Source organism: Salvelinus namaycush, chromosome 9 (assembly GCF_016432855.1).
Source record: "Salvelinus namaycush isolate Seneca chromosome 9, SaNama_1.0, whole genome shotgun sequence".
Taxonomy (NCBI): domain Eukaryota; kingdom Metazoa; phylum Chordata; class Actinopteri; order Salmoniformes; family Salmonidae; genus Salvelinus; species Salvelinus namaycush.
The window spans coordinates 28,190,321-28,216,456 of NC_052315.1; the positions used below are offsets into that span (position 1 = coordinate 28,190,321).

The 26,136-nt window shown below is 43.1% G+C and overlaps 1 protein-coding gene across 2 annotated transcripts in view; it reads left to right on the plus strand.

Annotated features, from left to right (window-relative positions):
* LOC120053929 (myocyte-specific enhancer factor 2A-like) overlaps positions 1-26,136 on the plus strand; it is a 126,414-nt gene extending 100,278 nt beyond the window's left edge. For both annotated transcript variants that reach the window (XM_039001244.1, XM_039001243.1), the window contains exons 7-10: positions 20,049-20,233; positions 25,106-25,223; positions 25,383-25,506; positions 25,694-26,136. In XM_039001244.1, coding sequence (XP_038857172.1) covers positions 20,049-20,233; positions 25,106-25,223; positions 25,383-25,506; positions 25,694-26,102 — 836 coding nt within the window. In that variant the 3' untranslated portion in view covers positions 26,103-26,136. The remainder of the gene's footprint in view (positions 1-20,048; positions 20,234-25,105; positions 25,224-25,382; positions 25,507-25,693) is intronic.

Sequence of the window (26,136 nt, forward strand, 5' to 3'; positions counted from 1 at the left end):
GGGACTGTATTTGTTGTCTGTATGTGAGTATTGGGAACATTAAAGCTGCAATATGTAACTTTTTGGCTGACCTGACCAAATTCCCATAGAAATGTTAAGTTATAGATCTGTCATTCTCATTGAAAGCAAGTCTAAGACGTGGTATATATTTTCTATATGCGCTATTTCTATTCTTCCATTCTTAAGTTTAGTTTTTGTGTCTTTTACTTTTGGTTTTGTACTCCAACTTCATTTCGCTGAAAATACAATATTTTTAGTTATTTAAAAAAATTCTCTTAGCAGTTTAGATGGTAAAATGATTCTCTACACTATACATTGCTTGTTTTGCCACAAACTGAAATTAGTCAAACTATTAGAATTTTAGCAACCAGGAAATAGTGGAGCGTTTTCGACCGGCTCAAATCAGTCTTATGTAGCAAAATCTGAAATTGTGTGTTTTATATTGGGTAAAAGTATAGACTCAAAATGGTATATCATACACTACAGTCGTGGCCAGAAGTTTTGAGAATGACACAAATATTAATTTTCACAAGGTCTGCTGCCTCAGTTTGTATGATGGCAATTTGCATATACTCCAGAATGTTATGAAGAGTGATCAGATGAATTGCAATTTATTGCAGTCACTCTTTGCCATGCAAATAAACTGAATCTCCCAAAAACATTTCCACTCCATTTCAGCCCTGCCACAAAAGGACCAGCTGACATCATGTCAGTGATTCTCTCGTTAACACAGGTGTGAGTGTTGACGAGGACAAGGCTGGAGATCACTCTGTCATGCTGATTGAGTTCGAATAACAGACTGGAAGCTTCAAAAAGAGGGTGTTGCTTGGAATCATTGTTCTTCCTCTGTCAACCATGTTTACCTGCAAGGAAACACGTGCCGCCATCATTGCTTTGCACAAAAAGGTATTCACAGGCAAGGATATTGCTGCCAGTAAGATTATACCTAAATCAACCATTTATCGAATCATCAAGATCTTCAACGAGAGTGGTTCAATTGTTGTGAAGAAGGCTTCAGGGCGCCCAAGAAAGGCCAGCAAGCGCCAGGACAGCCTCCTAAAGTTGATTCAGCTGCGGGATCGGGGCACCACCAGTACAGAGCTTGCTCAGGAATGGTAGCAGGCAGGTGTGAGTGCATCTGCACGCACAGTGAGGCAAATACTTTTGGAGGATGGCCTGGTGTCAAGAAGGGCAGCAAAGAAGCCACTTCTCTCCAGGAAAAACATCAGGGACAGACTGATATTCTGCAAAAGGTACAGGGATTGGACTGCTGAGGACTGGGGTAAAGTCATTTTCTCTGATGAATCCCCTTTCCGATTGTTTGGGGCATCCGGAAAAAAGCTTGTCCGGAGAAGACAAGGTGAGCGCTACCATCAGTCCTGTGTCATGCAAACAGTAAAGCATCCTGAGACCATTCATGTGTGGGGTTGCTTCTCAGCCAAGGGAGTGGGCTCACTCACAATTTTGCCTAGAACACAGCCATGAATAAAGAATGGTACCAACACATCCTCCGAGAGCAACTTCTCCCAACCATCCAGGAACAGTTTGGTGACGAACAATGCCTTTTCTAGCATGATGGAGCACCTTGCCATAAGGCAAAATTGATAACTAAGTGGCTCGGAGAACAAGACATCGATATTTTGGGTCCATGGCCAGGAAACTCCCCAGGCCTTAATCCCATTGAGAACTTGTGGTCAATCCTCAAGAGGTGGGTTGACAAACAAAAACCCACAAATTCTGACAAACTCCAAGCATTGATTATTTAAGAATGGGCTGCAATCAGTCAGGACGTGGCCCTGAAGTTAATTGACAGCATGCCAGGGCGGATTGCAGAGGTCTTGAAAAAGAAGGGTCAACACTGCAAATATTGACTCTTTGCATCAACTTCATCTAATTGTCAATAAAAGCCTTTGACACTTATGAAATGCTTGTAATTATACTTCAGTATTCCATAGTAACATCTGACAAAAATATCTAAAGACACTGAAGCAGCAAACTTTGTGGAAATTAATATTTGTGGCATTCTCAAAACTTTTGGCCACGACTGTACAGTTGAGGAACAATGGGAAAGTCATTCTGCTTTGAAAGTTGATAAACTTGTAAACTCACTTTTGAGAAAATGGCCTTTGAATGATTTGGTACTATTTAACCATGGCAATGTGACTGGGAATATGGCAGAATACAAACAGAGTAGTCATTCCCTCCGCAAGGCAATCAAAGAGGCAAAACATCAGTATAGAGGCAAAGTGGAGTCGTAATTCAACGGCTCAGACACGAGACGTATGTGGCAGGGTCTACAGACAATCACGGACTACAAAAGGAAAACCAGCCAAGTCGCGGACACCAATGTCTTGCATCCGGACAGGCTAAGCACGTTATTTGCCTGCTTTGAGGATAACAAAGTGGCACCGACGCAGCCAGCTACCAAGGACTGTGGGCTCTCCTTCTCCGTGGCTGGCCCAGACGGTATCCCTAGCCGCATCCTCAGAGCAAGTGCAGACCAGCTGACTGGTGTGTTTACAGACATATTCCCTATCCCAGTCTGCTGTCCCCACTTACTTCCAGATGGCCACCATTGTTCCTGTACTCAAGAATGCAAAAGAAACTGAACTAAATGACTATCGCCCCGTAGCACTCACTTCTGTCATCATGAAGTACTTTGAGAGACTAGTCAAGGATCATATCACCTCCACCTTACCTGTCACCCTAGACCCACTTCAATTTGCTTACCGCCCCAATAGGTCCACAGACAATGCAATCGCCATCATACTACACGCTGGCCTATGCCATCTGCACAAGAGGGAAACCTATGTAAGAATGCTGTTCATTGACTATAGCTCAGCATTCAACAACATAGTACCCTCCAAGCTCATCATTAAGCTCACGGCCCTAGGTCTGAACCCCGCCCTGTGCATTTGGGTCCTGGACTTCCTAACGGGCCGCTCCCAGGTGGTGATGGTAGGAAACATCATCTCCACTTTGCTGATCCTCAACACTGGGGCCCCACAAGGGTGAGTGCTCAGCCCCCTCCTGTACTCCCTGTTCATCCATGACTGCGTGACAATACACGACACAACAGTATTAGGCTGGATTACCAACAATAACGAGACAACCTACAGGGAGGAGGTGAGGGCTCTGGGAGTGTGGTGTCAGGAAAATAACTGCTCACTCAACGTCAACAAAACAAAGGAGATGATCGTGGACTTCAGGAAACAGCAGAGGGAACACCCCCCTATCGACGGGACAGCAGTGAAGAAGGTGGAAAGTTTTTAAGTTCCTCGGCGTACATATCACTGACAAACTGAAATGGTCCACCCAGACAGTGTGGTGACGAAGGCGCAACAGCTCCTCTTCAACCTCAGGAGGCTGAAGAAATTTGGCGTGTCACCTAAAACCCTCACAAACTTTTACAGAAGGACAGTTGAGAGCATCCTGTATCATCGCCTGCTACGGCAACTGCACCGCCCACAACCGCAGGTCTCTCCAGAGAGTGGTGCGGTCTGCACAGCGCTTCACGGGGGGCAAACTACTTGCCCTCCAGGACACCTACAGCATCCGATGTCACAGGAAGGCCAACAAGATAATCAAAACCAACCACCCAAGCCACTGCCTATTCACCCTGCTGTCATCCAGAAGGCGAGGTCAGTGCAGATGCATCAAATTTGGGACCGATAGACTGAAAAACAGCTTCTATCTCAAGGCCATCAGACTGTTAAATAGCCATCACTAGCACAGAGAGGCTGCTGCCTACATACACAGACTTGAAATCATTGGCCACTTTAATAAATGGAACACTAGTCTCTTACATTTTTTTTTATTTTTTTTTATTTCAACTTTATTTAACCAGGTAGGCTAGTTGAGAACAAGTTCTCATTTACAACTGCGACCCGACCAAGATAAAGCAAAGCAGTTCGACACATACAACAACACAGAGTTACACATGGAATAAACAAACATACAGTCAATAATACAGTAGAAAAAGTCTATATACAGTGTGTGCAAATGAGGTAGGATAAGGGAGCAAGGGCAATAAACAGGCCATGGTGGCGAAGTAATTACAATATAGCAATTAAACACTGGAATGGTAGATGTGCAGAAGATGAATGTGCAAGTAGAAATAGTGGGGTGCAAAAGAGCAAGATAAATAAATACCTACAGTATGGGGATGAGGTAGTTGGATGGGCTATTTACAGATGGGCTATGTACAGGTGCAGTGATCTGTGAGCTGCTCTGACAGCTGCTGCTTAAAGCTAGTGAGGGAGATAGGAGTCTCCAGCTTCAGTGATTTTTGCAGTTCGTTCCAGTCATTGGCAGCAGAGAACTGGAAGGAAAGGCGGCCAAAGGAAGAATGGGCTTTGGGGGTGACCAGTGAGATATACCTACTGGAGCGCGTGCTACGGGTGGGTGCTGCTATGGTGACCAGTGAGCCGAGATAAGGTGGGGCTTTACCTAGCAGAGACTTGTAGATGACCTGGAGCCAGTGGGTTTGGCGACGAGTATGAAGCGAGGGCCAGCCAACGAGAGCATACAGGTCGCAGTGGAGGGTAGTATATGGGGCTTTGGTGACAAAACTAATGGCACTGTGATAGACTGCATCCAGTTTGTTGAGTAGAGTGTTGGAGGCTATTTTGTAAATGACATCGCCGAAGTCGAGGATCGGTAGGATGGTCAGTTTTACGAGGGTATGTTTGGCAGCATGAATGGAGGATGCTTTGTTGCGAAATAGGAAGCCGATTCTAGATGTAATTTTGGATTGGAGATGCTTAATGTGAGTCTGGAAGGAGAGTTTACAGTCTAACCAGACACCTAGGTATTTGTAGTTGTCCACATATTCTAAGTCAGAACCGTCCAGAGTAGTGATGCTGGACGGGCGGGCAGGTGCGGGCAGCGATCGGTTGAAGAGCATGCATTTAGTTTTACTTGCATTTAAGAGCAGTTGGAGGCCACGGAAGGAGAGTTGTATGGCATTGAAGCTCATCTGGAGGTTAGTTAACACAGTGTCTAAAGAAGGGCCAGAGGTATACAGAATGGTGTCGTCTGCGTAGAGGTGGATCAGAGAATCACCAGCAGCAAAAGCGACATCATTGATGTATACAGAGAAAAGAGTCGGCCCGAGAATTGAACCCTGTGACACCCCCATAGAGACTGCCAGAGGTCCGGACAACAGGCCCTCCGATTTGACACACTGAACTCTATCACAGAAGTAGTTGGTGAACCAGGCGAAGCAGTCATTTGAGAAACCAAGGCTGTTGAGTCTGCCGATAAGAATGTGGTGATTGACAGAGTCGAAAGCCTTGGCTAGGTCGATGAATACGGTTGCACATTAATGTCTCTTATCGATGGCGGTTTTGATATCATTTAGGACCTTGAGCGTGGCTGAGGTGCACCCATGACCAGCTCTGAAACCAGATTGCATAGCGCAGAAGGTACGGTGAGATTCGAAATGGTCGGTAAACTGTTTGTTAACTTGGCTTTCGAAAACCTTAGAAAGGCAGGGTAGGATAGATATCGGTCTGTAGCAGTTTGCGTCTAGAGTGTCTCCCTCTTTGAAGAGGGGGATGACCGCGGCAGCTTTCCAATCTATGGGAATCTCAGACAATACGAAAGAGAGGTTGAACAGGCTAGTAATAGGGGTTGCAAAAATTTCGGCAGATAATTTTAGAAAGAGAGGGTCCAGATTGTCTAGCCTGGCTGATTTGTAATAATAATGTTACTTTAATAGTACATATCTTGCATTACTCATCTCATATGGATATACTGTGTTCTATACTATCTACTGTATTTAGTCTATGCCGCTCTGACATTGCTCATCCATATATTCTTAATTCCATTCCTTTACTTAGATTTGTGTGTATTAGGTATTTGTTGTGAAATTGTGAGATACTACTTGTTACTGTAGATATTGCTGCACTGTCGGAACTGGAAGCACAAGCCTTTTGAAACACCCACAATAACATCTGCTAAACACGTGTATGTGACCAATAAAATGTGTATTTGATTTGATTTGATTTTTACTATTGGAGAGCCCTTTTTTGTCTACACCCATCATTCACACCCTCTTAAGCTTTATCCTCACCCATCTCTTTAAGGAGATGTACTAACAACAGCCGTCAAGCACCCAAGCTAACTTGCTATCTACTTCCAGACACAAATGAGGGAACAGCTCACTGAACATTACTCGCCCTAGCAGAGCTCGTTAGGCTGTTATGTTATCCAGAGCGTTGGTGACTGTAACTGTGCTGCTGGCAATAATTTAATTATCCTTTTTTGCCGATATTCAACGGGTTTTGAGCGTTCGGAAATTCATCAGCTATTCTGCTCTCTGACACACTCAGACGAGAGTGCTCTGAAATCTGAGTAGATGACCAGACTGAATTTACGAACGCACCCGAAGTGGTTACTTGCATAGTGGAGTCTTTTGTTAAGACATGTAGCTAGCTAGCTAGGTAAACAGTGAACCATAATCCCAACTCATGACATTACTACCCTGCATGAATCTGCAGGCACCAAACTGAACCAAACAGGTTCAATGTTAGCTAGCTAACATTAGGATATAGCTAGTCAAGCAAATGGTTCTGAGATATGAATAATTAGATCATACACGTAACGTTATATAGCGAGCCAGCCAGCTAATGTTAGCTAGCTAGCTAACAGTACACTTTAACTTTAAATGAAACCACTTTCTGTCAAAATTAGAAACGTGTAATATCTGAAAATGTAGCTAGCTAGACTATCTTACCCATATACATCATTCATGAATGGATCTCCTGTCGGATGCCATGGTTGCCCTTAATTTGAAGATGTAATCCGGAGACAGGTGTTTTCTCCATCTCCTTAGCTATCATACTCGAATTCAACTGATTTCAAAACACTTATGCAGTTTTACTACATGATACATTTTTAAAAAGGTGCGTTAGAGAGAATTACCTAGACATACTGACCAGCTCAAATAGACAGAAGCGTGCTATATGGCAGACCAATCCAAACTCATCTCTCGGCATGTCCAGCCCACTCATTATCTCAGCCAATCATAGCTAGCGGGAAGGTTGTGTCTTTTCTGTGGCTAAACCAACTAGGCTCGTAATTTAAAAATGTAATTCGTATTTACAGATTGGCATACAAGTTTGTTATTAACGCACATGAAAGTTCACATGTACAAGAAGGCATTTCTGCCCAAAAACATATTTTGATTATAATTTTTTTTTTAAGTTCACATTCAAATGGCTCTCCTGTGAAGTAGTGATCCGCGACATACGGCTAGTTTCCTGAAAGAGGTCACATATGCAGGTTCGAGTGATGGGACACTGTCCTTACTGTATAGCAAGACAACCAAGCAGAATGTCAGCATGTTCTTTTCTATCCTCAACACCCTGACAGTGTTCAGTATGTTATTCAGACTGCAGCTAGACATGTTGGAGTAATGATGCATCCAAGGCTCCAAGACCAGAGGGACAGGTCTTTATTTGGCAATTTTTTCCAAAGAAGAGGAATAGATGGTTGAGTACAGTAACCGAGAAAAATGGCGACAGCTGTTAATGTCTGGCCCGCCGCTATAGTAACACACAATCAAACCACCAAGGACACCAGGAAGGTCACACATCCAACTGTTCCTTCTGGATAGTACAGAACAAGACTGTCTCTTGTTCTCAATGGACTGCTCACTTTGTGTTGCTCCAAACATGTTTTGTTAAGGGTTTAGAGATGACAACAGTCACTATATTTTCTTAGGGGCTATTCCTTCATTAGGAACTTGTCTGTGTCTGAAAGAGTTAACATACTAAAGGGTAGTGTTGAGGCGGCTGATTCTCTTTACAACATTTCCTTTAAAACTGACACCTCCATACCACCATCCCTCCTCCAGTTTCCTTCCTCCTATTGACAGGTGCATCTGTTTTTCCCAGTAAGTAACAAGGCAGCCCTTATATGGCTGGAGAGAGCCTGCAAGATGCCAAGGCCAGCAGAACCCTGGAGCTATTCCGGCCATGACATCCCTCTAAGTCTTTTGTACACAATGACCGGACAGCCTGTCATGGCTGCTATGTGCTCTGTGAGAGGCAGAGGCAGGTGGACATTAACCACTTTCCTTGCCAGGCAGACCACTGTGTCTCATATGATACAATATTAGGGAAAGTGAAAGTGAATACCTAGTCAGAAACACAAGCACCTGCGATACAATCTGTAAATCTGTGTACGCGACCAATAAACTTTGATTTTTATATTGCTTTATATATATATACAGTGCATTCGGAAAGTATTCAGACCCCTTGACTTTTACCACATTTTGTTACGTTACGGCCTTATTCTAAAATGTATTCAATAGTTTTTTCCCTCAACAATCTACATACAATACCCCATAATGACAAAGCAAAAACACGTTTTTAGAAATGTTTGCAAATGTATTAAAAATAAAAACGGAAATATCACATTTACATAAGTATTCAGAACCTTTACTCAGTACTTTGTTGAAGCACCTTTGGCAGTGATTACAGCCTCGAGTCTTCTTGGGTATGACGCTACAAGCTTGACACACCTGTATTTAGGGAGTTTCTTCCATTCTTCTCTGCAGGTCCTCTCAAGCTCTGTCAGGTTGGATGGGGAGCGTCACTGCAGAGCTATTTTTACGTCTCTCCAGTGATGTTAGATTGGGTTCAGGTCCGGGCTCTAGCTGGGCCACTCAAGGACATTCAGAGACTTGTCCCGAAGCCACTCCTTCGTTGTCTTGGCTGTGTGCTTAGGGTCGTTGTCCTGTTGGAAAGTGAACCTTCGCCCCAGTCTGAGGTCCTGAGCGCTCTGGAGCATCTCTCTGTACTTTGCTCCGTTCATCTTTCCCTTGAGCCTGACTAGTCTCCCAGTCCCTGCCGCTGAAAAACATCCCAACAGTATGATGCTGCCACCACCATGCTTCACTGTAGGAATGGTGCCAGGCTTCCTCCAGACGTGACGCTTGCCATTCAGGCAAAAGAGTTCAATCTTGGTTTCATCAGAGCAGAGAATCTTGTTTCTCATGGTCTGAGAGTCCTTTAGGTGCCTTTTGGCAAACTCCAAGTGGGCTGTCATGTGCCTTTTACTGAGGAGTGGCTTCTGTCTGGCCACTCTACCATAAAGGCCTGATTAGTGGTGCTGCAGAGATGGTTGTCCTTCTAGAAGGTTCTCCCATCTCCACAGAGAAACTCTGGAGCTCTGTCAGAGTGACCATCGGGTTCTTGGTCACCTCCCTGACCAAGGCCCTTCTCCCCCAATTGCTCAGTTTGGCCGGGCGGGCCAGCTCTAGGAAGAGTCTTGGTGGTTCCAAACTTCTTCCATTTAAGAATGATGGAGGCCACTGTGTTCTTTGGGACCTTCAATGCTGAGAAAAAATGTTGGTACCCTTTGCTAGATCTGTGCCTCAACACAATCCTGTTTTGGAGCTTTACGGACAATTTCTTTGACCTCATGGCTTGGTTTTTGCTCTGACATGCACTGTCAACTGTGGGACCTTATTTATACACAGGTGTGTGCCTTTCCAAAAAATGTCCAATGAATTTAATATAGCACAGGTGGACTCCAATCAAGTTGTGGAAACATCTCAAGGATGATCAATGGAAACAGGATGCACCTGAGCTCAATTTTGAGTCTCATAGCAAAGGGCCTGAATACTTATGTAAATAAGCTATTTCTGTTTTTGCTTTGTCATTATGGGGTATTGTGTGTAGATTAATGAGGAAATTGTTTTATTTAATCAATTTTAGAATATGGCTGTCACGTAACAAAATATGGAAAAAGGGATCTGAATACATTCCAAATGCACTAAATACTAGAGACAGACCACTTGACTTTTTCCACATTTTGTTACTCTGAAATTGATTTAAAAAAACAATTTCCTCATCAATATACACACAATAGGCCATAATGACTAAGCAAAAACATGTTTTTAGAAATGTTTTTGAAATACCTTATTTACAAAAGTATTCGGACCCTTTGCTATGAGACTCAAAAAAAAAAAAATATATATATTTCACTTTAATTTAACCAGGTAGGCCAGTTGAGAACAAGTTCTCATGTACAACTGCGACCTGGCCAAGATAAAGCAACACATTGCGACAAAAAACAACAACACAGAGTTACACGTGGGATAAACAAAAGTACAGTCAATAACAATAGAAAAATCTATATACAGTGTGTGCAAATGGAGTAAGGAGGTAAGGCAATAAATAGGCCATTGTAGCGAAGTAATTACAATTTAGCAAATTAACACTGGAGTGATAGATGTGCAGATGGTGATGTGCAAGTAGAAATACTGCAAGTGCAAAAGAGCAAAAAAAAGTAAATAAAAACAATATGGGGATGAGGTATGTAGTTGGATGGGATATTTACAGATGGGCTGTGTACAGCTGCAGCAATCGGTAAGCTGCTCAGATAGCCGATGCTTAAAGTTAGTGAGGGAAATATTAATCTCCAACTTCAGCAATTTCTGCAATTCGTTCCAGTCATTGGCAGCAGAGAACGATAAGGAAAGGCGGCCGAAGGAGGAATTGGCTTTGGCGGTGACCAGTGAAATATACCTGCTGGAGCGCGTGCTGTGGGTGGGTGTTGTTATGGTGACCAGTGAGCTGAGATAAGGCGGAGCTTTACCTAGCAAGGACTTATAGATGACCTGGAGCCAGTGGGTCTGGCAACGAATATGTAGCGAGGGCCAGCCGACGAGTGCATACAGGTCGCAGTGGTGGGTGGTACATGGGGCTTTGGTGACAAAACGGATTGCACTGTGATAGAATGCATTCAGTTTGCTCTATTTTGTAAATGACATCGCCGAAGTTGAGGATTGGTAGGATAGTCAGTTTTACAAGGGTATGTTTGGCAGCGTGAGTGAAGGAGGCTTTGTTGCGAAATAGGAAGCCGATTCTAGATTTCATTTTGGATTGTAGATGCTTAATATGAGTCTGGAAGGAGAGTTTACAGTCTAGCCAGATACCTAGGTATTTGTAGTTGTCCACATATTCTAAGTCAGAACCGTCCAGAGTAGTGATGCTAGAAGAGCATGCATTTAGTTTTACTAGCATTTAAGAGCAGTTGGAGGCCACGGAAGGAGTGTTGTATGGCATTGAAGCTCATTTGGAGGTTTGTTAACACAGTGTCCAAAGAAGGGCCAGATGTATCCAGAATGGTGTTGTCTTAGTAGAGGTGGATCAAGGAATCACCCGCAGCAAGAGCGCCATCGTTGATATATACAGAGAAAAGAGTGGGCCCGAGTATTGAACCCTGTGGTTCCTCCATAGAGACTGCCAGAGGTCCTGAAAACAGGCCCTCCGATTTGAGACACTGAACTCTATCTGAGAAGTAGTTGGTGAACCAGGCGAGGCAGTCATTTGAGAAACCAAGGCTGTTGAGTCTGTAAGAATACGGTGATTGACAGAGTCGAAAGCCTTGGCCAGGTCGATGAAGACAGCTGCACAGTACTGTCTTTTATCGATGGAGGTTATGATATCGTTTAGTACCTTGAGCGTGGCTGAGGTGCACCCATGACCAGCTCGGAAACCGGATTGCACAGCAGAGAAGGTACGGTGGTTTTCGAAATGGTCAGTGATCTGTTTGTTAACTTGGCTTTCGAAGACTTTAGAAAGGCAGGGCAGGATGGATATAGGTCTGTAACAGTTTGGGTCTAGAGTATCATCCGCTTTGAAGAGGGGGATGACCACGGCAGCTTTCCAATCTTTAGGAGTCTCGGACGATATGAAAGAGAGGTTGAACAGACTAGTAATCGGGTTTGCAACAATGACGGCGGATCATTTTAGAAAGAGAGGGTCCAGATTGTCTAGCCCAGCTGATTTGTACGGGTCCAGGTTTTGCAGCTCTTTCAGAAAATCTGCTATATGGATTTGGGTGAAGGAGAAGCTGGGGAGGCTTGGGCAAGTAGCTGTGGGGGGTGCGGAGCTGTTGGCCGGGGTTGGGATAGCCAGGCCAGCCGTAGAGAAATGCTTATTGAAATTCTCGATTATCGTGGATTTATCAGTGGTGACAGTTATTCCTAGCCTCAGTGCAGTGGGCAGCTGGGAGGAGGAGCTCTTATTCTCCATGGACTTTACAGTGTCCCAGATCTTTTTGGAGTTAGAGCTACAGGATGCAATTGAGTTTCTTGTGCCTTGAATTCTAAATAAATCACAGACTGTCACCAGCAAAGCACCCCCACAACATCACACCTCCTCCATGGTTCTCGGTGGGAACCACACATGCGGTGATCATCCCCTGAACAAGGCAGTTAACCCACTGTTCCTAGGCCGTCATTGAAAATAAGTTTTGTTCTTAACTGACTTGTCTAGTTAAATAAAGGTAAAATAAAAAATGTAAAAATGTTGCATCACTTGAGGTGTCACTGCAGACCTGGGTTCGATCCCAGGCAGGCGACGCACAATTGTCCAGGTTAGGGAAGGGTTTGGCCGGCCGGGATTTCCTTGTCCCATCGCTCTCTTGCGACTTCTTGTGGCTGGTTGCCAGCTGGACGGTGTTTCCTCCGACACATTGGTGCGGCTGGCTTCTGGGTTAAGCTAGTAGCAGTGCGGCTTGGCAGGGTCGTGTTTCGGAGGACGCATGGCTTTCGATCTTTGCCTCTCCCGAGTCCGAAGTGAAGTTGGGACAAGACTGTAAACTACCAATTGAATATCACGAAATTGTGGAGAAAAAGGGGTAAAAAAACAAAAATGTAAGCCCTTTATCTACTTTGCCAGATGATCTTGTGGATACCATTTTTATGTCTCTCTGTGGAGTTTGAAGGAAGTTTCTTATTATCATTAGCGGAATTGCTAACTAGCGTTAGCGCAATGACTGGAAGTCTATGGTAACCAACGCTAGTTAGCGTCAGCTTGCGAAACTACCTCTAACTTCCTTCCAACAGGATGCAGAGACATACAAATGGTATCCATGAATTCATCTGACTCTGGGGAAGTAGATAGAGGGGTTCATTGCCAAAATCCCGAAGTATCCCTTTAAAGCTATAGATCTTAAATGTAATTCTGTCCTGAATCGTGACAGAAGCCTAGACATGCTGGGTATAAGTTTGAGTCAGAGGTTGGTGAGGTGATTGAATACTCTGAGTCAGTGCTGTGTGAAATGTTTGGTCTGTCTGTATTTGGTCTTTGGCAGTGCTCGGAGCCCTGACCCTGTGCTGGGTAAGCGGTAAGGTTGTGGGGTTGTATGTACCAAACTGGGTGGAACAGCAGAGACAGACTGCTTGGGAGAGAAACCTCTCTCTTCAATGCTGCTGTCAGATGGCCATTTCTTACATAGCTCAGATTTTTCACAAGCTGCAGCTATTGGGAGAAGAGAGGCCTTTTGGACAAAGCAGACGGAATGCTCCTGTCTTGTACTGGTTGCTCTCTTTTCTCCCTCGGTGGTGTGGCTTGATATCTCTACTAAGAAGAGCTTACTAGCATGGAGAATGTCCTGGGAAATGCTCAGGATCAATGATTAAGCCTCGGGAATGGTGGCCCTGATCCGAACACTAATCCTACCTGTCATGCCAGCTCTTGTCCTTGGAAAGAAACCTCTCTTAATATTGACATGCACAGACAAAGTGCAAAATAATCATTTTGTCCATGGACATGACATCTCATTGCACCTTAGCATTTCTCTCTTCCACATTGTGGAAGCATAAGTACTGCAGCTGGAAAGCTGTAGCTTTTTGGAGCCGTTGTCATAGTTTCCTTTCTGCAGCAGTGTGAAGGAAATACATTAGAGGTCTTTGTCATTTGATTGGAATTGAGTATGTATTGATTCAGAATGAACATGAGCCTGTTTTCAATCCGAGAACATAATAATATTAAAACAAAAACATGAAAGTGTGTTTCTGTTAATGCACCACATCTTACGTTAAGCCACAATGGGATTTTCTATTTTCATACATTCATTTCACCCTTAGAACATTACAGGCAGTGCTAAATGTACACAGTGTTTAACTTGGGTAAATGATGCTCGGCAGAGAGGGTAATCGAGCACATGAGGAGCACAAAAGCCAGTGTTTAAATAAGGGGGAAAAAGGGCTCCAATATTCCTCCTGGAGAGGTCTCGCAGTGGCTCAGTCCCAGTGCTCTGCAGACATGAATCATGATAGATAAGGAGATTGGACTGAGATTATGTTTGAGCCCCGGGGGGGGCTCCATAAAGTAGCCTGGGTCTTGGTGACCATGACAAAAGGCGAGTCAGGGTCTGAATATTCACTCACAAAGTACAGTATTTTGGTTTTGCAGGAAAATTGTTCTAGCTATTTTTAAATATATATTAAGTACATATTTTCATAGAGAGGTTTTTGATAGAATTTAACAAGAAAATTTCTTGTTAACAAACTATAGTTTTGGCAAGTCGGTTAGGACATCTACTTTGTGCATGACACAATTCATTTTTCCAACAATTGTTTACAGACAGATTATTTAACTTATAATTCACTGTATCACAATTCCAGTGGGTCAGAAGTTTACACACACTAAGTTGACTGTGCCTTTAAACAGCTTGGAAAATTCCAGAAAATTATGTCATGGCTTTAGAAGCTTCTGAAAGGCTAATTGATATCATTTGAGTCAATTGGAGGTGTACTTGTGGATGTATTTCAAGGCCTACCTTCAAACTCAGTGCCTCTTTGCTTGACATCATGGGAAAATCAAAAGAAATCAGCCAGGACCTCAAAAATTGTAGACCACCACAAGTCTGGTTCATCCTTGAGAGCAATTTCCAAACACCTGAAGGTACCACGTTCATCTGTACAAACAATAGTACGCAAGTATAAACACCATGGGACCACACAGCCGTCATACCGCTCAGGAAGGAAACACATTCTGTCTCCTAGAGATGAGCGTACTTTGGTGCCAAAAGTGCAAATCAATCCCAGAACAACAGCAAAGGACATTGTGAAGATGCTGGAGGAAACAGGTACAAAGGTATCTATATCCACAGTAAAACGAGTACTATATCGACATAACCTGAAAGGCCGCTCAGGAAGGAAGAAGCCACTGCTCCAAAACCGCCATAGAAAAGCCAGACTACGGTTTGCAACTGCACATGGAGACAAAGATTTGAAAAAATGTCCTCTGGTCTGATGAAACAAAAATATAACTGTTTGGTCATAATGACCATCGATATGTTTGGAGGAAAAAGGGGGAGGCTTGCAAGCCGAAGAACACCATCCCAACCGTGAAGCACGGGGGTGGCAGCATCATGTTGTGGGGGTGCTTTGCTGCAGGAGTGACTGGTGCACTTCACAAAATAGATGGCATCATGAGGAAGACAAATGATGTGGATATATTGAAGCAATATCTCAAGACATCAGTCAGGAAGTTAAAGCTTGGTCGCAAATGGGTCTTCCAAATGGACAATGACCACAAGCATACTTCCAAAGTTGTGGCAAAATGGCTTAACCTGTTTGGGGTGCAGCCCGACACCGGTACACTTATGACAACATCCAGCTCAAGTGCAGGGCGCGAAATTCAAAAGATATTTTTTTTAAATATTTAACTTTCACACATTAACAAGTCCAATACAGCATATGAAAGGTACACATCTTGTGAATCAAGCCAACATGTCCGATTTTTAAAATGTTTTACAGGGAAGACAGAATATGTAAATCTATTAGCTAACCACGTTAGCAAAAGACACCACTTTTCTTACTCCATCAGTTTTTTACTCCATCAGTAGCTATCACAAATTCGACCAAATAAAGATATAAATAGCCACTAACCAAGAAACAACTTCATCAGATGACAGTCTGATAACATATTTATTGTATAGCATATGTTTTGTTAGAAACATTTGCATATTTCAGGTATAAATCATAGTTTACATTGCAGCTACAGTCAGAAATTGCACCGAAAGCAGACAGAAAAATTACAGACACCAACGCCAAATAACTAAATACTCATCATAAAACATTTCTGAAAAATACATAGTGTACAGCAATTGAAAGACAGGCATCTTGTGATTCCAGACAATATTTCCGATTTATCAAGTGTTTTACAGCGAAAACACAATATAGCGTTATATTAGCGTAGCCACAATAGCCAGAAACACTTGGGCGCCGACGACCAGTTCACATGCACGACAGATATTAGAAATAGCATCATAAAATGTTTCTTACTTTTGGTGATCTTCCGTCAGAATGTTGGACAAGGTGTCCTTTGTCCAGAACAGTCGTTGTTTGGATCTGGAACGGCAAATTTCCCTCTTGATTTAGCATGGGCACTTGCCAAGTGGCACGGATCTCTCCAACGTCAACAAAGTCAGAGAACGGAACACGGCAAAACTCCCGAAAAAATTTCAATAATCTGATTAAACTATATTGAAAAAACATACTTTACGATGATATGGTCACATGTATCAAATAAAATCTAAACCGGAGATGTTAGTCGTCCATAACGACAGCTAAACAGAAGGCAAATCCATGTCCCCTTTCGCGCGCTCCAGAAACAGGAAATGGACGGTCACGTCATACAAAGAGCTTTAATTCCACCTCAGACCAAGATAAACACTAAATTTCTTCTCTCACCGCCTCTTGACAACCAGGGGAAGGTGTATGAAGTGTACGTAGACTCTTACGTATCATGCCCATGTATAGGCAGGAAGTTGAACAGAGCATCGATTTCTGACATTCCACTTCCTGGTCAGGAAATGTGCTGCAGAATGAGTTCTGTTTCACTCAGAGAAATAATTCAAACGGTTTTAGAAACTAGAGTGTTTTCTATCCAATAGTAATAATAATATGCATATTGTACGAGCAAGAATTGAGTACGAGGCCATTTGAAATGGGCACGATTTAACTGGCTACTCAATACTGCCCCTTGCAGCCATAAGAAGTTAAGGACAACAAAGTCAAGGTATTGGAGTGGTCATCAAGGCAAAGGGGGGCTATTTGAAGAATCTCAAATATAAAATAGATTTTGATTTGTTTAACACTTTTTTGGTTACAACATGATTCCATATGTGCCATTTCATAGTTTTGATGTCTTCACTATTATTCTACAATGTAGAAAATAGTAAAAATAAAGAAAAACTCTTGAATGAGTAGGTGTTCTAATTCATAAAAAATCCTACAATGTGATTTTCTGGATTTTTTTTCTCATTTTGTCTGTCATAGTTGAAGTGTACCTATGATGAAAATTACAGGCCTCTCTCATCTTTTTAAGTGGGAGAACTTGCACAATTGGTGGCTGACTAAATACGTTTCTGCCCCACTATATATATATATATGTACACCTAATTAGCATTCTAATGTAGAATTGTTTATGTGATAAAGTCACACTGCTCAATGCATTAGGGCTGCTTTGCACACAGTTCCACTCTTGCCATGCTCTCTCTATTCCCACTCTGTTGAGCATTCAGAATGAGAGCTTGTCAGTATGTAAGGGATGTCACTCTTCTCTCTGTTGTGCCATATGCCTGCAAGTTGTGCAGATTCTTTCATTAATGCTGGAGCGTTACAGTCTCATGAAGAGCAATTACAAGGGATGTTTGTGTGTCAAAAAGAGTCTATTTGAACATATTATTCCTTTATTTCTAGACAACCGTGGAAGCCGTAGGTGTTCCCAGTAGATTACCACTTCCAATGTGTATGTTTTTTCCTTTAAAAAGCATTCTAAACTGTATTTGTTTTATGTTAAGGGGACCTCCAAGTGAAATATGGATTGGCGTTCTTGGAACAACTACCGAGTGAGTGACTGTACTGTAATCTGTCACATACTGTGGCCCTGCTCTCTGTTTCCTGAGTCAAATCAATACCAGAGCACCCGCTAAAGAGTTTTTGTCCAGGCTCATTAATTATAATTTGCTCTCCTTTCCACTTAATCTATTAGAGGCTCTTGATTCACACCCATTAATCTTTTCTCATTAATGTGTATTCTCTTCCCTCACTGAGACTCATGTTCCTCTGGTGTTTGCTTAATGACAGTCAGGTCTGGTCAGATCTGCCTCACTTGCTCTATGGTTCATTCTAGTGAAAGCACAAGTTTATTTTGTCTTACGTTCAAATGAAAGCTAAATGTTTGAGTGGTACAGACAACCTCTTATGTAACTTTGCTCCCACAGTGGGCGGTGTTAATTACTTACAACAAAAAGTATATTTATTTACCCAAACAGAAACTAAACATAATTGTACATGTCCTGGGGTCATTCACTGAGGATTTGATGGCAGAAGAACCATTCTGGTTCAGAAAACAAATCCACAAATATGTTTCTGCCAAAAGGCTTGGCTCCCCTCTTGTGATCATTTTCTAATTTTAAAATTAACTGTGAGGTAAAAATAGTTGTTTCTGTCTTGTAACAGTGCCCCATTTAGAAACCATTTAAAGGTCTAAAAGGGATGCTGGCACTAATTACATTTAAGTATTTTCTTCATCAGCAATTTTTAGGCATGGTCATCTGTACCAATGTACACTACAGTTATTCTGCATGCTGCTTTTGTGCACAACTGGCTTTAGTCCATGTCAAATTAGCTTCAAGGAGCATGTTTCTCCTCCGTTAGGCCCTAGTTACTGCCTACACATCCACGTTTGTGCTACAAAAGATTTTCATTTTGGACGGATTCCTTACGATGATGTCATAGCCTCTGATCATTATCAGAGAGCTGTGTTGCTGCACCTTTTACAGTCATATCAAGCAAGATAGGACCCTCCCCCTCCCAAACTCCAGCCCAGATATTGCCTCACTCGATTTGCCCGCCCACTCCCACAATGGTTTCTGAGTAGAGCCGAGAAGAGAAGAAACCTCTGTGTGGAAATCCACAACCAGAGTTTGCCTTTCAGAAAATAATTTATCTATCTTAGAAATAAAGAATTCTGATTTGCACTGACTTATCAAATTTCGGTTGTTGACCCAGATGGTACTCGTCCTCCAATGAACCTATGCTTATGTTAACGTATTGGATGTTTTGCCATAAGCAATAGCAGTGTCTGCTATTTTTAGGGTTTGGGTCATTTACATGGCTAATTATATGCGTGCACCTTGGATTTTGCAGCAGTCACTTCCAGTATAAGATGAAAGCGAGTGCTGGGAGCTATAGTAGTTTGCATTGCGTATGCTGTTGATTCAGCTGTGAGATACCATTGTATGTCTCATAACTGTTTATTTGGCCATGTATTGTGGTGTTTCTTATCTGTAGCTAGAGAGGTGATTGTTCCAGTATTTCACAGAGCGAGGTCCTGCTTATTCTGCAGCTGGCTTGTGTTTCACTAGGCTCTATACAACACAATGGAGTACTCAGTTACTTGTTGAAGTGTGTCACTGATCTGTTGATGAAATAATAGATAGCATAGATTCTTTCATCCCTCTGTTTCAAGTATATATGTTTACTATCTGTAATCTTAAAAAAAAGCTGAATAATGGATCAAAACAAGTTAGAAACTGCTATTGAATGTGCTTATACTCTCACGTTGATACCATAGCATTTCATTGATTTCATTGCATATATACCTCACATCAGTTCCATTCCATATATGCATGGTGTGACATGCATTGTAATGGTCCTTCTCCTGATCAGCTCTGAGATGGTGTCATTGCCCTGTGCTTTCTTTCACTTTGTTTTAGAGCTGCTGCCACAGGAAATGACTCTGGGTGGGGGGTAAACCAGCCTTATGACTCGTTCACACAAATGTATATAGTACCACGAATACAGTACTATGAGTACATAGTTTTGTGTAGCCAGACATAGTATTCCCATATTGTCACTTTAAAAAAAGTAACAATCTTTTAGCAAAGTGTTTTACCCAACTGTAATGGCTTGCTATTCCCACCTTCAACAGCAGTCACAGTACATTTGTTAAGTGAATTGCTCCTCATCCCAGGATACAAGGAGTTGACTTTGATATCGTCACTCACAGCAAGAATGAAAGGCTCATCAATTCTGAAATGGACATTTTATTTTGGTAAATGTGCAGGATAATTATCTGAGACTATTAAAACTTCCCAGAGGGTTGGGAACACTTAACGTTGCGTGCCGTGGCAAGCTATGCAGCTTTAAATGGTTGGAGATTTGGCAGATGCCTGTTGTTGTGGTGGCTCACAGTCCCGTGATGGCGTTTGTCTCTGTGTGTCTCCAGGGAGTGGCTTTGTCAACTCCAGGGGCTCTCCGGGACTCCTGGGCACACCCAGCGGGAACGGCCTGGGGAAAGTCATGCCCACCAAGTCTCCACCGCCCCCTGGAGTGAACATGGGGATGGGAAATCGCAAGCCAGACCTGAGAGTGGTGATCCCCCCGTCCAGCAAAGGCATGATGCCCCCACTGGTGAGTAGCCTACAGTCCCCACTCCTCACTGCACATGAGCAGACTGTAGGAACACTATGTATCTCTCAGTCCTAGGGCTGGCTCAGATTCTGGCTTAGAAGCATTCTCCTTTCCCCTCACATGTGTGCAACAGAGGGAGTTTTATTTTCCCTACACAGGATCGTGACGGTATCATTGTGGTATAGCGTGCCATGCTGGTAATGTTTTGGAGCAGGAGACAATGTCCTGAGGATATCAGTGCTGTCTGAGGACCCCTTTCTTCCTGGTGGGACTGGTTTACGTGCAGCTTAGATTCACTTCCATCAACAGCAATCAGCAAGTGGCATTCGTTCTCATGCTGCATTTTTATTTGATTACCTACAGGAGCAAGATTCTGGACAGTGCCAAGAACACAAACAGCACTATAGCTAGTTGGTCTATATTTCTGAGGCCCAGTCACTCAATTATTCATATTGAAATGATAGGCCCTCTCTAATTATTATAATGAAGGTGCAGAGCACCGGAGGCTGCACTAGACTGTCTCATCAATCTAAATGAGAAGAAAGAGAAAGAGGAAAAAAAGTGTTCAGAAATTGGCCAGTAATAGACTCTTTCCAACCTGCATGTTGCTGGAGCTCTCAGCAACGGGAGTTCCTCCAAGACACAGAGGCGTTGTTTGGATCAGGGGTGCCCGTGGCGTGGGCACCCTGATCCATCCACCAGCCTGGAGCAGGGGATCAACATGTGTATGGTACTGTTACCATGCCAGCATCTGGAAGTGGTAGAGCTCCATAATGGTATTAAATTAATCACATCTCAGTGTGACAGAGTGGGGATGAAGGCTTAATCAGGGGCCCAGTGTGAGCCAGATAATATCTTGTCGCCCTTGTCGTGTCTTCCTGATGCTATTGATTGAGTGTGGTATTAAGACAGTCCTGGCCAGGGCACAGGGAAGTTGGAAGAGGGGCTTCCAGTTAGTTTCTTGTGTAGCAGAACAGTAGGCCTCAGATACAGAGAGACCCCAGTAATCCCTAGGTGAAACAAAAATGCACAATATGCAGGCTTAGTAGTACTGTATCAATATATTACATTGACTGGTACCTCGTTGACTACTTTACATGAGCTACAATGATGTTACTTTACAGTTTTTCATTGAGTTGACCTAACTAGTCAGTTTTAGTTTCTTGAACACAGTTTATTTGAAAGTGGAGAGCCTTCCAATTGAGTCACGTTTGAGCCTCAGGATTGATGAAGTAATTAGATTGACATAGTTATGTATTGATGCATGAGAGGTTAAGAACTTATTCAATGTGAGGTTAAGTCCAAGTCAAAGTGTGTTTGCTGACTTAAACTCTTCCCCTTAGAGTTTATCCATTTTGGTTTTACATCATTAACCTTCTGAGTAGCGAATAGTGGTGGATCCAAAATCATAGGTCAAACTCTGAAATGGTCACAAACACAATGCTAAAGTGTTATAACATGGTCATTTAGCAGACTCTTCTATCCAAAGTATTTCAGGGAAGTTCATGAGTCCACAAAGAAATTGATTGACATTGCATTTGACAAAGAGGGTTTCGCAAGGTAACATGAATAGCAGAGGACAGAGTGAATTTGTAAGTCTAGAGGTCAGGCACGTCTAGATGACTTTTAGTTGTGGAATACAATCAGGCAATTAGGACTTTGGATTTCAAAAGGGTGACTGTAGAAGCCATCCTGACCTTCTCTTGTAACCCTGCCTCTTCTTCTCTTCTGTTGAGAGCAGTCAGAGGAAGAGGAAATGGATTTGGTGAGTTTTAAGAAATGGCTGAATGAGCACGCTTTAAATCGTAACAACAACAGTAAGAGGCATATAGATCAGTAATACGTGGTCAGGAGTGACAGCTGTACTTGAACTGTAGATTTGAATAACTTGAACTGGGTTTATTGAATTTATTTGATTTGATTGAATGCATTTTATTTTTATAAAGACTAAATTGAGAAATGAACAGCAGCATCAGTGTGTCACTGCATGTTTTAGGCCTGGCCTGTTAAAGATGCCTCAACCTGTCTAATGTGCTGTTCCACTGCCACTCCCATGTGTTGTTCAGGGAATGCCAGACATCCTGCTGGGGTTTGTGTGTGTGTGTTTGTTTGTTTGCGAGTGAGCACACGATGCACATGTTCACAAGAACTATCAGACAGGTCCTACATCAATCTTGTGTCTGGTTACTTCAAGAAAGTAGTTTGGACAGACATCAAATATTATTTAGTCAAAACGAAAGGTTTCGTAATATCACAAAAATTCCAAAGTAACTTCCCAAGAAGAGATTTCAGATCTTGGATTTATTTTCCTAATGGGGAGCGGCAGATTACTTCATTGTGGATTAAGTCTCTGAAGAAGTTTGTTTTTGATGATGTCACCTCGTTGGAGAGAATAGGAGCTGCGGATATTTATCATACTGTCATGATGCAATATTGCCTCAAATGTAACCCTCAGCTGCACTATATTACAAGTAACCATATCATATCATAAGGATATGCCTTATGTGTTTGCTACACTGATTGAGTAAAGGTGTCTCTTGATGTTATTCCCACCCAGATCCCAAACATGCTGCTCCTGCTAAATGTAATTTTGCCTCTATCAGGTGCTAGCAAATACAGTGCATTCGGAAAGTATTCAGACCCTTGACTTTTTCTACATGTTGTTATGTTACAGCCTTATTCTACATTTTATGAAATTGTTTTTTTCTTAATAACTGTACACACAATACCCTATAATGACAAAGCAAAAACAGGTTTTTAGGAATGTTTGCAAATGTATAAAACATGTAAAACAGAAATATCACATTTACATAAGTATTCAGACCCTTTACTCAGTACTTTGTTGAAGCAACTTTGACAGTGATTACAGCCTCGAGTCTTCTTGGGTATGACGCTGCAAGCTTGGCACAGCTGTATTTGGGGAGTTTCTCCCATTCTTCTCTACAGATCCTCTCAAGCTCAATCAGGTTGGATGGGGAGCATCGCTGCACAGCTATTTTCAGGTCTCTCCAGAGATGTTTAATCGGGTTCAAGTCCGGGCTCTGGCTGGGACACTCAAGGACATTCAGAGACTTGTCCAGAAGTCACTGTGTTGTCTTGGCTGTGTGCCTAGGGTTGTTGTCCTGTTGGAAGGTGAACCTTTGCCCCAGTCTGAGGTCCTGAGCGCTCTGGAGCAGGTTTTCATCAAGGATCTCTCTGTACTTTGCTCCATTAATCTTGCCCTCAATCCTGATTAGTCTCCCAGTCCCTGCCTCTGAAAAACATCCCCACAGTATGATGCTACAACCACCATGCTTTACCGTATGGATGGTACCAGGTTTCCTCCAGACATGACGCTTGTCATTCAGGTCAAAGAGTTCAATCTTGGTTTCATCAGAGCAGAGAATCTTGTCCTTTAGGTGCCTTTTGGCAAACTCCAAGGGGGTTGTCATGTGCCTTTTACTGAGGAGTGGCTTCTGTCTGGCAACTATATGATGGAGGCCATTGTGTTCTTGGGGACCTTCATTACTATAGACATTTTTTGGTACCCTTCCCCAGATCTGTGTCTCGACACAATCCTGTCTCAGAGCTCTACGGACAATTCCTTCGACCTCATCGCTAGGTTTTTGCTCTGACATGCACTGTTACCTGTGGGACCTTATGTAGACAGGTGTGTGCCTTTCCAAATCATGTCCAATCAATTTAATATTGTACAGGTGGACTCCAATCAAGTTGTTGAAACATCTCACGGATGAACAATGGAAACAGGATGCACCTGAGCTCAATTTTGAGTCTCATAGCAAAGGGTCTTTAAAAAAAAAATTATATATACATTTGCAAAAATGTCAAAAACCTGTTTTCGCTTTGTCATTATGGGGTAGTGTGTGTAGATTGATGAAACATTTTTATTCAATCCATTTAAGAATATGGCTGTAACGTAACAAAATGTGGAAAAAGGGAAGTCGTCTGAATACTTTCCGAATGCACTGTATGTCTCACTTTTAGATCAGAACAAACAAATGTAGCATTCAAAGTTGATAGAGGTACATAATGGACAGAATGTTATATCCTCAGAAGATTTGAATAAAGCATGCATAGATCTATAAATTGTGGGAAATGAGTTCAGTGTGAGTGTGTGGGCCTGGTGAGTGTAGTAGGCTGCCTCAGAGCTTGTGTGGTCCTGTTGCTGCTGCATGAAGGCACTGCGTTGTGTGTGACTGTGCTTGGGACAGCATGCCAGCCACTGCAGCCAGGATTGCGGTTTTAAAGGAGTTAGTAGTAGCTACTGTATATTATCCAAATGTAGGACCCGTCTCTTTTTGTATTAGGCTTAAGAAATCTGCCATCTATAAACAACGTGAGTGCTGAAGAGCATTTGCCTTAGCTTGTAAGGAAAATTGAATATGAAAAAGATTGCATATCAGCACCAATCCCACTATTGTATATGGTAAAACGATATCATACTTCACAACTATATTCCCTTATCCATAATCCCTACATTGAATATCTGTTAAGAGATTCATCCACAAACAACAGCCCTCTTCTCAATATTGGACAAAAACATGCAATGTCTTTCCTTAATGGGATTGAGTTTTATGCTTATTGCGCATATTGTCAAGCCGTTGTCATATAACAAGCCTCAATATGTTATCTGGATTGTAGCTACATGTGACATGAAGCTACAATGCCACCTCTTGGTGAAAAGTAGTATCACAACACATTTGTTCATTGTCACAATAATAATGGTCTTTATCAAGTTACTACTTAAAAACATATCAAATGTAATCTATAACAACTGACATTTTGTATAATTTGGGTTCACTACAGTAAGCCCTATAGGGCCATACTGTTGCTTTGTTCATTACATCTGTGTTTTCCTGGTTCTGTTTGCAGAACACCCAAAGGCTAAGCAGCTCCCAGACACTGGCCACCCCAGTAGTGTCTGTCACCACCCCCAGCCTGCCCCCTCAAGGCCTGGTCTACTCAGGCATGCCCAGCGCTTACAACACTGGTGAGTCTACCCCTCTGTCCCCTGCCACGGCTGCCTCAGCCCTGCCTGCCTGGCTGTTACTGATTGGCCTGGTCTCCTGTGGTGAGAGGTGTTGCTGCAGTAGCAGTTGGAGGGGGATTGTGTGTAACTCACTGTTCTCTGGTGCTGTTGTTGTTGCAGAGTACTCCCTGAGCAGTGCAGAGATCTCCTCCCTACAGGGCTTCGGCTCTCCAGGGCTCTCTCTGGGCTCCATGTCGGCATGGCAACAACATCAACTGGGCCAGGCAGCTCTCAGCTCTTTGGTGTGAGTAACACACTAGCAAACACACGCACATACACATTAAGAAACCCACACACGAACACACATTATATACACATTCAAAGTACATAGCTTGTACTCCTTCAAATATCCCTTTTCCAACCACCACTCCAAGAACCTGATCTATGTCACTTTCCAAATGGCCACTGAGCCCGTGCTGTTTCTCTCACAGGGGTGGTGGTCACCTACCTCAGGGCTCCAACCTCTCTATCAACACCAGCCAAAACATCAATATCAAGTCAGAACCCATCTCCCCTCCGCGGGAGCGCGTCACCCCCTCTGGCTTCCACCAGCAGCAGCAACAGCAGCGGCATCAGCAGCAGCAGCAGCAGCAGCAGCAGCAGCAGCAGCAGCAGCAGCAGCAGCAGCAGCAGCAGGCGTCCAGCCGGCAGGACCTGGGCCGCTCACCAGTGGACAGCCTCAGCTCCTCCTGCAGCTCATACGATGGCAGCGACCGCGAGGACCACCGGCCAGACTTCCACTCCTCCTCCATGGGGCTGGGCAGACCCCCAACCGGCACCGAGGACAACAGGGCGAGCCCTTCTGTCAAGCGCATGCGCATGGACACCTGGGTGACATAGAGCCACCTGGTCAAGCCTCCAGTCACCAGCTACT